The sequence below is a fragment of the Papio anubis genome, chromosome 6, assembly GCF_008728515.1.
Source record: "Papio anubis isolate 15944 chromosome 6, Panubis1.0, whole genome shotgun sequence".
NCBI lineage: Eukaryota > Metazoa > Chordata > Mammalia > Primates > Cercopithecidae > Papio > Papio anubis.
This window is the reverse complement of record NC_044981.1, coordinates 66520244-66531204: the sequence shown is the minus strand read 5'-3', so window position 1 is coordinate 66531204 and position 10961 is coordinate 66520244. Positions and strand designations below refer to the sequence as shown.

The 10961-nt window shown below is 34.6% G+C and overlaps 1 protein-coding gene and 1 long non-coding RNA gene across 6 annotated transcripts in view; one reads left to right on the top strand and one right to left on the bottom strand.

Moving 5' to 3' along the window:
• The first annotated feature begins 441 nt into the window (after positions 1 to 441).
• LOC116275303 lies at positions 442 to 6898 on the top strand. Its single transcript, XR_004184315.1, has 2 exons — positions 442 to 1331; positions 1507 to 6898. It is a non-coding gene; the product is annotated as an uncharacterized LOC116275303 (long non-coding RNA).
• OGFRL1 (opioid growth factor receptor like 1) overlaps positions 2916 to 10961 on the bottom strand; it is a 70667-nt gene continuing 62621 nt past the window's right edge. For 3 of the 5 annotated variants that reach the window (XM_017957992.3, XM_017957989.3, XM_017957990.3), the window contains exon 7: positions 5626 to 10460. In XM_017957992.3, the coding sequence (XP_017813481.1) occupies positions 9797 to 10460 (664 nt within the window). In that variant the 3' untranslated portion in view covers positions 5626 to 9796. Of the gene's footprint in view, positions 10461 to 10961 lie in introns of all 5 variants that reach the window. The other 2 variants (XM_017957991.3, XM_003897800.5) reach the window with 1 other exon arrangement.

The window sequence follows — 10961 nt, the reverse complement described above, 5'->3', positions numbered from 1 at the left end:
AATTAGGATCCACACTCACTGCCAACTATACAAGTCTATAATTTCCCTTCTCATTTCTGGACATCGAAACAGATAAAATGAGGAGAAATTAGTTGAATGCCATATGTATGTGTGTGTGTGTGTGTGTGTGTGTGTGTGTGTGTGTGTATATATATATATTTAGACGGAGTCTCTCTCTGTCACCCAGGCTGGAGTACAATGGCACGATCTTGGCTCACTGCGACCTCTGCCTCCCAGGCTCAAGCGATTTTCCTGCCTCCGCCTCCCGAGTGGCTGGGATTACAGGCGCACGCCACCATGCCCAGCTAACTTTTGTATTTTTAGTAGAGACGGAGTTTCCCCATGTTGACCAGGCTTGTCTCAAACTCCTGACCTCAGGTGATCCACCCGCCTCAGCCTACCAAAGTGCTGGGATTACAGGCGTGAGCCACCATGCCCGGCCTAGATTTTTGTTTTTCAAAGAAAATAAAAATGTTCAATTTCTATTGAAAACAATGAGAATTTCATTTCTTCTGTATAGTACAGGGGTGGTGCTTTGAGGGGGTAAACAGCTGAACAAGACAATGACCCAAGACTTCCAGTGGCCTCATTTTAATGTCACAGTACGAAAATATCTATAATTTTGAATTTTGAAAGACGAATGTTTCTTTAGCACAAAATTCTTCATTCTTCTAACTCCAGTTGTAAGAAAATAATGGCAATTAGGCCACCATGTTCATAGAATTAATTACATACACATTTTTAAATAGTGTTAACTTTAAGTGGCCTCCCACTAAGATATGAATTACATATCTATTTGGAGGATTGGAAATTAAAGTTTCCAGCTTTCAATAAGAATCAAACTGATAGTGTACTAAAAATAAACTAAGGTCATCTGATTGAAAGGCTTCACGTCTGTCTCACACTCCAGCTCTTTCCTTGGATGAGAAGAAACCATTTCAAAAAATTATTAAGGGAGCAACAAAGGGCTGTTGTACATTCATTACATTCACAGTGAGGGAAATTTTCTGTCCTGTCAATATCAGTGTGTCTAATATAAAATCATTAATTCCATACCTGCTAGCTTTTTTAGTAAAACTATATTAAAATTAAAAGTAAAACTTACAGTATTTGTTTCGACCTATAAACCTGGTTAACATCCATTTGATTAGACTGATTTTCATTAAAATAAATGCTACACAAGACCTGTCATAACTAAGCATCTTGTTGTTGTTTGTTTGTTTGTTTTGTTTTTCTAGAGCCCCAGCAGCTACTATTAACGAGTGTCTGGAATATGTTCCTGGCATTTCACCTACACTCTCTCCAGTCCTTCCAAGAAACTCACAAAGCAGGTATTCTTACCAACAAGAGACCAGACACCCTGAGAATTTACACTCCTTCCCCAAGACCACACAGTCAATTATAATTGATGATGTTGCCACTTGTACCAAAGTCCATCTGGCTTCAAAGCCTGCCCTTTCCCCATTCAACAAAATGTCTCTCTGCCCTTACTTTTTTTCCCTTCAGGGCTTTTTCTTGAACTTCTCTTCCTCACAACAGTTAAATCATTCATTTAAAGATGTCAGACAACCTCAGTGTTCTAAGGTGAGTTGTCAGATCTCATTTGGTTCACCTTGTCTACCACTTATCCTTTGTTTATTCACTCTTCTTGTAACCTCTTTCTTCTCCAAAGCTGAGAGCAGACAAAACTAGATATTTCAATAATAACAAAAATATATACCATTTGAGGAGAAAATATTTGTATATTCTTTGGTAGTGAATACGCAATAGTTGTAAAAACAGAAGAATGTTAATTACTGTAGCAAAATTAATAAACCCAGTTTTCCTGAATAGTTGAATCCATGCTCACTCTCAAATCTGTCTCTTTAGTGTCCTATTTTAAAATGCTCTTCCAATTAATCCTACATATTCATGGAGATAATTCCAAGGGCAGGGTAATCTTTACTTGTTCCCCATATTAGTCTGACAACTCATTCAGTCAAGTTGCCAAAGCCTAAAATCACCCACAACAAGCCAAACTGCCTGTCATCATTTTTATCCAGGCTGGGATTTCTCCTCATGCCGGAAATACCAGCTTGTCTGTTTTGCATCCACTTTAGGATTAAAATAAGGAAAATGTTATGAATCTTTTCCCAGAATCTCTCCCGTATTAAAATTTACATTCTTGCAGAAGTGCAGGCTCACTCCTGCATTTATTACTATCCTGAGAACCTTCGTTTTCTTTCACTTTTTCAATACCTTCAGACGTTCAATCTGTGGGGAAAAGAAAATCGTATTTTCTGTTACCAGAATGTATTCATTCTTCCCTTATGAAAATGACTGCATGTGTGCACTTCTCTCTCTACTAAACCATTCATACAAAAGGCTGAAGTTAAAATCATGCTCATTCACCACTGAGGCTATTATTTGCTATCAGTTTCTCAGTTATGCACAATCTAACTTCACTCTCTTACTACAACTTATTCTTAGTTCTTTCATCCTCTCTCCCTGCTTATATAGAATGCAGCCAAGCTCAAATGTTATGCTTTTCCTCATTTTTGTCTACATTGTCCTGTGAGTCTAAGAGTAACCTCTTCACTTTCATCTTGCAATTTCAATTTTTCTTAATCAAAACTTGACTACTTAAATATTAGCCCACCTAAGTGAAAAACATCTTTCACCTTCATTAGCTATTCATATTCCTTCATCTGTAAGAAAAATATTTTTAAAACTGCATTACACAAAGAGATAACAATCAGTATCCAAGTATTTATATATGTGATCTGTTCTGTAGAATCTGACAATAAAAATAACTTCATATATACATATGATTCACCCTTCACAATATTTATTTTTTAGAATAAAAGAAAATAATGTTAGTCTTATATGTTAATCATAAAAAATACATGTTTAATGACAGGAAAACAGCAAGTCACTTTTTGTAGTTCTTTAAAAATATTTTAATCGTGCAAAATCACCATAATGTACTCTAGCACAATGCTAAAATGTTACCTAAGATGTAGTGGCTTTTATTAGTTTTACAGGATGTATATTTGGCAATAGTTATTAAAAATAATTACTCAAAAGGAACTCTAACTCTATTATTTTAGAAACAATATTTTAAAATACAGCAGTAAGCAACAGAAACTATTGCTCTTTTTACATTTTTGGCATAACACTGCCATACGGTTACAGAATTATAAAATAAGTATTTTATAGTACCATACAGATCCAGAAACTGGTTACAACTTCTACCACATACACATGGTATTGGTACTAACAAACATGCACAGCATTCTGTAATTCATACTGCAGTTGAATACAGAGCACAGAGAAGGCCCAGTGGCCACTGGAGAATCAGAGCTTATAAGTAAAACACACGTCTATGTAACAATCGTAGCCATTTTCCTGAAATATTTAAAACACAAGGGACATAATAGTTTCCAAAATGACATAATGTGCCGTCCTTCTTCTTAGATAATACTAAAAAAGAAAGATTACCTTACTTAGGAAACAACTTAAAGCCCTTTTTAAAAACAGGAGGAAAATGCTTGTCAAAGGACCTAACATTTTGCTCTCATTTGTTTCTCACAATTATAATGCCACACAGTACGCTGTCAACTCTTGACAGTGTGGGAGTTACTTCATTCACAAACCACCTACCACTAGTCTTTCTCTTATCTGCAGCCAGTCCATCAATTTAACTTGTAAAATTACCAACTGTTGCTACACACAGGCAAAGGAATTAAACTTGGTACCTGATCATTTAATTACATCTATCAGTCTACTGAAGGGCTTCAAAGCAGAGTAGGTGGAATTCATGGTTCAAATCAGAGTATTAATGGGATCTGTTTGCACACCAATACCTGATCTCCTTGGCACAAATCCAGAGCTGATTCTTAAAGCATGTCCCCACAATAAAGCTTTTCTTAATCATTCGTCACCTGCTTCCAATAATTCTGGCACTTAACACAAACTTATCAAGGGTTATGTCTTTATTTCTGTAGTGAGTTTCCTGTTGCTGTTTCTAGACTTTTATTTCATTTGTGTTTTATTTTTCTTCACATGAAACAAAATCTGTTAGCACTGGAAAAAAAATGTTCATTTGACTAATGAGTGCAGAACGTAAATGTTTCTTAGTACCAAAACTTATTATCTATCTAATTTCTCTAGTTAATGTAAATTGTTACACAAACTATAATTTAAAAAGTAAAACTATGACAAACCCTAAAGCTTAAATATTTTTAGAAAAAAAAGGTATTTTAGCACAGTAAGTGACCATTACTGCCTTTTCTCTGAATCATTTTATAAGATTTTATATTAATATACACCTATGAATGAACAACTTCCCTCATTTTTTAAATTAAATAAATAAGGGTGATGGAAAAAACTCATATTTCAATGTTTCCCAAGATCGTTAAGATATAACTACAATTTACTAGTGCCCAACTGCTCACAATTTTCTAAATAACTACAAAATAAATTATAGCAGGTATTTTATGAGAACTGATATCCACCAAAATTGTGTATGGAGTCCATGATGGCCCATCCTCCCCAGAAGTCAGAGCTCACAGTGCCCAACACCCTCGTTATCCAGGGCAGAATCTGAGGACCCATCATGCCAGTGGAGAAGGGTGGAGCCCAGCACTGGCATCACTTTCCTGAGACACCCACACTGATTCTTGTCCCTTCTCCCTCTCTGAACTCTACTTCCAGCCAGTTTGGGTCATAACACAAAACATTTCATTGTATTCTCTACATGAAAACTTTAATTCAGGAAAATAAACATAGTAAGAGGTTATTTCCCTCAAATAACTGAAACAATAAACTTCAAAACAGAATAAGAAAAAAAAATGACAAAGAACACTCTCTGTAATCTAGGAAAAATGCAAAAACAGTGCTTTTTACATGATTCTAATGAGACTACAGCATAAAAGTTTTTCAAATTAGTTTCAGATTTCTCCAACTGCCTACTGGAATTAAACTTTTAATAATTTCTCTAATATAATTCTATTTCTGCATCTGTCTACATCTAAGAAGAAGCAAAACATAAATATTACTTGTAGTAACTAAGGAATGTTTAAAATGAAAATTGGGCTATGTAGCTAAACTACCAAAAGCATAAATAAATGTAACAGACAGTATAGTTAGTCTTTCTTACTCTAAACACTTTTTGTCAAATATAACACATTGTTGAATATCATGATGAGGACACTTCTTTATGAACCGATGCTATCATCCCAAACAGCAACTTCTCCAAAATGATAAAGCACCAACTAAATTTCATTAAAAGAACTGATATTCATGGTTTAGAAAGTTCCCAATGATGAGATTTTATAATGGAGTAAAAATGTAAACTTCTGAATGAATACCATTTACATTTGTTAAGGCACATCTGGATACCTCCAGACAGTCGTATTTATAGCTATATTATTATTAATTTCAATAATAAGGGATATCTAAAAACACATTCTGTCCCTGAACACAATCTGCTGGGTGGGTTGGATAACTAGTACTCACTGTCACCCAAGAGATTACCCACACAAATCTGTTCCTGTAATAAACAGTACAAAACTAAAAGAGAAGCCAGCAAATGTACACTCCTAATTTTCTAGATCCTACATTGACCCAGGCCATTTTTCTCTACAACTTCACCTACATTTAATGATTCTAGCGTGTCTAAATACAGTCTACCTTATACTCAACACATATACCCCAAATGAGAGAGGGGAATTTCCTAAGTGGAAAACAAAATAGAAATCTTCAAAAACATTCCTACAACAGAGGATCGCCACTCACCCCAAACAGACATTAAAGACGTGTAGATGTAGTTACAATCAAGCAAGATCAAGAATATCCTTTATATCTTAGATTAGAAAACAAAGCTTTAGAAGAGCCTCAATTATAGTTTTAAAAATGCTTGATTACTCAGTATGGATGAATACTCAGCCATAACTCTATTATAAACTTGAAAATGTAATATTCAAACAATTAACCAAATATTCTCCCCTGACTTGGTTAAACCAATTTTTGACCACTCAATGTTGAGGTTCATTTACTACTCTGATTTTTCAAAGACTAACTCAGATGTAACACTGTACTGTTTTTCCTTTCCACCACATCATACTTTCACTCAGATTAAAGTATAAAAGCTAGAAGCAGGATAGGTAATTTTATATGACAAAATATGAAACAATGACTATGACAGGCATTATGGCATTTTCATATGTTTATATTTTTAATACTTAGCAAAAAAATACTTAGAACTTCTCTAGTAACTCCTGAGTTATAGATTTTATTTTCTCATTGACGCTGGAAAAAAAGTAGTCCCAAAACCTAAATTCAAAATAAAACTATACAACATAATTTTTGAGTTGACAACCAGACTTGATTTAGAGAAAGTAAACATATTTTCAACTCTATCATTAATCTTTTGAATTTCTCATGAGATCGAGCATGAAAATGTATAATGGTACAATTATAAACTCATGTTATAAACTCTTTCTCTACTATACAGAAATATATCTTATAACTATATGTCACTTTACAGTATTTCAAAATAGTTTCACATAATCTCCTTTGATATATGAAAGCACAAAATATTAGAAATGTTCTAGACTAATCAAGCGATATAACATCTATTTGCCATGAAATGCAAGTTAGTATTTTATCAATAGCCAATATTTAGTATCCTTGTACTCCACAGTACAACAACAATAAAGACTATAGATTTGTAAAGATCCAGTAATATTTTTAGCTATTTGGTCATGCTTCACTGCATTTTTTGTAACAGCTTCTCAATGAATTTCTGCAAGCATGTCGTAGTTTTTAAAAATACAAAACATAGGAGTCAAACCCAGAGAACTGTTTCATATATAAGACACACATAAATACGTATCTATAGATCTTATTTAAAAAACTAATATACAAAGCATTAATAGAAAAAATTCTAGACACTCAATGTTTTTCTCCAAAAGGAATGATATCCTTTTACTTGTTCTCCACTGAATGATTATCTAAGTTATTTAGGGATTAAATGTAAGAAACGTACTATATGTGAATATGCATTTAAAAACACCATAGTGGGAAAAGGCCACTATTTAAGATGGATGCCAGGAAGTTTTCCCCTTGAGACTAAATATTCTCAAATTTAATGGTACAATCTAATCAAAATCCCTAAGTAGGAATAGTATTCTAAAAATTAAATTGCTAAATGAAATGTTTTTACTCATAAGGGCTCTAATATACTATAATTTCTAAGTAATTCAGATTATATTCATTGATTTTAGTATCTGGTAACTTTATTAATATCATAATATCTGGTCACAGTATTTTAATATTATGCATTTAGAAAGTGGTCTGAACACTTTATCATATATACAAAATTGGTAAGTTATTTTGAATTAAATTGTGTTTCTACAATTCAGCCTAATTTGACAATCGCTTCTCATCCTCTAAACCCTGTAGAACTATTTACTGAGCTCTATGGAAACATAGCTACAAGCACCACATAAGAGTGTCCATGTTTTTCTTGCATGTAAAATAGAAATTGAAATGCAAAAGCTGACTGCCAAATCCTAATACTCACAGAACACTAGGAAAACAAAAACTGGCATATTATGGGAACTAAAAATGAGAAAGTGTTCCATACTATACTTATTGGAATAGAACGTACAACAAAGGTGCTACTGAGATTCATATAAAAAATTAGAGTTAAGCAACTGGTATGTTTCATGTAAACTTCAAAGCAGTAAAATCATATTTCTAGAGGCATACTGTAAGTGTGATTATTTTCAAGATATCCATTGCAGAAAATGTAGATCAATAGAGGCAACAGAAGATGACATGTGATATGAAGTAGGACATATTACAAATTCCCTGGGGGAATAAAATGAATAGAACTTTTCTTAAAAGCCTAACAAAAAAGTTAATTCATTCCTAAATGAAATAAAGTATAAATGTTTCATCTATTCATTGCTTTAACCATATTTGTATGTATGCTTTGAAGTTCTTATCACAGTGTCTTTTGATTTATAATAATAATTAGTAATAATATAGAAAACAAAACTGTTCTTAACCAGTGCTATGTAACATAATAAGTGCTTACTAGAGTTGCATATATGAACTTTTAAATTTGTTCTCAATTTTGAAGTTTGATAACTTAGAGATGCACAAAACTATACTTTTTAAAAAAGACACATTTGGGCTAAACAACATTACTAATTTCATAATCCACAGAACACTGACATATTCATGGTTTAAGGGACTACTGTCCTGTTCACAGTGCAAGAGGCATGCCTTTTAAAAATGAATAATTTCTTATTTTTTAATTCTTCAGTCATTTACATTCAGAATCAACCATCAAATTTATATGGAACAGCCACAGAGAGCAAAGTTCTTATCTTGAACTTTTCAATCAACATGTGTTTTTAAGCACTGAATACTGAAAACAGTGTTATTAATTTAAACAAAGCAAAATCTTGAAGTCATACAATTAGAAGTCCCACTCTGTTCCATGTAGATTTCAATATAGATCATCCTGATGTACACAGTGGTCCCTTGATATCCGTAGGGGGTTGGTTCCAGGACCCTCTGCAGTTACCAAAATCTAGAAATGCTCATGTCCCTTATGTAAAATACTTTAAATCATCTCTAGATTACTTACAATACCTAATACATACAATATAAATGCTATGTCAATAGTTGTTATACTGTATTGTTTAGGGAATAATAACAAATAAAAGGACTGCACATATTTAGTAGAGATGTAACCATCCATTTTTTCCAACAAATATTTTCAATCTGTGGTTGGTTGAATCCACAGACGCTGGACCCCTGAATATGGAGGGCCAACTACACTAGAAACACACATGCTAGCTGAGAAAGATGGTGGCTTAAGGGCATGGAAAGAGGCAAGGAGGTGAGGACAGCAGGACTGACAGATAAGCTGGGGAGGTCACAGTTCCACAAGGACATCCATTTCACTTACCAGAATCTACAAATAAACACGTTGAGGTACTGGAATCAAAGAATCCAAATTAGTTTCTGAATACATTTGAAAAGATCAAACACTTACAGTTAAAAAAAAAAATCAGCCGGGCGTGGTGGCTCATGCCTGTAATCCCAGCACTTTGGGAGGCTGAGGCGGGCAGATCACAAGGTCAGGAGTTCGAGACCAGCCTGACCAACATGGTGAAACCCCATCTCTACTTAAAAATACAAAAATTAGCCGGGCGTGGTACCACATACCTGTAATCCCAGCTACTTAGGAGGCTGAGGCAAGAGAATCGTTTGAACCCGGGAAGCAGAGGTTGCAGTGAGCCAAGATCATGCCACTGCACTCCAGCCTAGGCAACAGAGCGAGACTCCGTCTCAAAATAAAATAAAATAAAGTAAAATAAATCCATAAATCAGGTAAAGGTATAGCAATCCAATGAAATTATCCTCTTTATTTCCTTCATGTAGACTATAATGTCTCAAAAGAATGTAGAATGTATTTTGCATACCAAATACTACATGGTAATTTCTAGATACTCTGAAAATATTTTCAAAGTAATTATTATACACAAAATTTGAAAATTCACATCCTAAAAGCATTGCAGAATACATTCATTTATGGGGTCTTATCTTAAATCTCCTTATTAGTTATCCACTTCATTGTCATCCAAATTAAAAAAACAAACAACAAAATGCTTATGACAGAAATCACAAACAGATGGCTAAAATTTGAAATTGACCTCGTCTCTGTTCTTTAGGATAAATGATACAGTAGTTTTTTCCTCTCTAACCTAAACTGGCCTATGGGTTTTCTGATAATTCACTGTGCTAGTACAACATCATGGCAATTTGTATTTCCAGGATTTTCGCTGTCTTGGTTATGATTTTCACCGTCTTCATTATTTTCAGGAGATACACTCTCCTTTTTTTCTGTGGGATTAGTACCTGTTTTCTCGGATTGAGAATTCACATTCTCAGCATTACTGTCCTTCTCTGTATTTCTTGGCTTGGCAGCTTCATTGCTGAGCTCTGGGCTGGGCCTGTCTGTCTCTTCCACAGGCTCTTTTGGTGCCACTTTTTTTTCTTCAGCTGTTTTGCTATTTAAATGAACAGCTGAGGAGGAATTTTTGGAGTCCTTGGCTTTTTTGTGCATAGAAGTTTGACTGTTATGACTGGAGGCGAGAGGGGAAGACATTTTCTGGGCTTTGCTTCCCTCCGACTGTTCTTTTCGAGGCGGTCCCCAGATAAAGTTCTCTGAAGGCGTGTAGTGTTTCTGGGCGAACCGCAGGAGCTTTCTCCTTTCTCTTCTGTCTCTAATTGTATAAACAAAATACTCTAGAGCACTCTGCTTAATATTGGGAATAGTATTCTCCACAAGAGCTTCATGAAGAATAAATTTTACAAGAGGAGATTTAAAACTTTCATATCCAAGCTCACCAAGGCTTTTAAGAATACGAGTGATTCTTAAATAGTTGTGCTGGGACCTGGAAGAGAGGATTGAACAAAATGAGTGGGGGAAATCAGGTGCAGGAAGGCAGGAGAATGAAAACTATTGGGAAAATATTTTTTATGGAAATGTAAGCCATGGAAATATGCCGTGTAATGACTTTTTAACGCTATATTTGATACCATTAAGAATAATCCAGAGGGTATTAAATCCTTAGGCCACAATGTAATGTCAATCTATGTGAAAGTCAAATTTATAAAATAAACTTCCCTTGTCTGTTGAGTTCTTCACATTAGAAAAATATCTAGATTTAAATGTATTACCACTGTTGAATTGTTGTTTATTACTGAAAATACACTGAAGATGAATTTTCTTTTTTTTTTTTTTTTTTGAGACGGAGTCTCACGCTGTTGCCCAGGCTGGAGTGCTGTGGCCGGATCTCAGCTCACTGCAAGCTCCGCCTCCCGGGTTCCCGCCATTCTCCTGTCTCAGCCTCCCGAGTAGCTGGGACTACAGGCGCCCGCCACCTCGCCCGGCT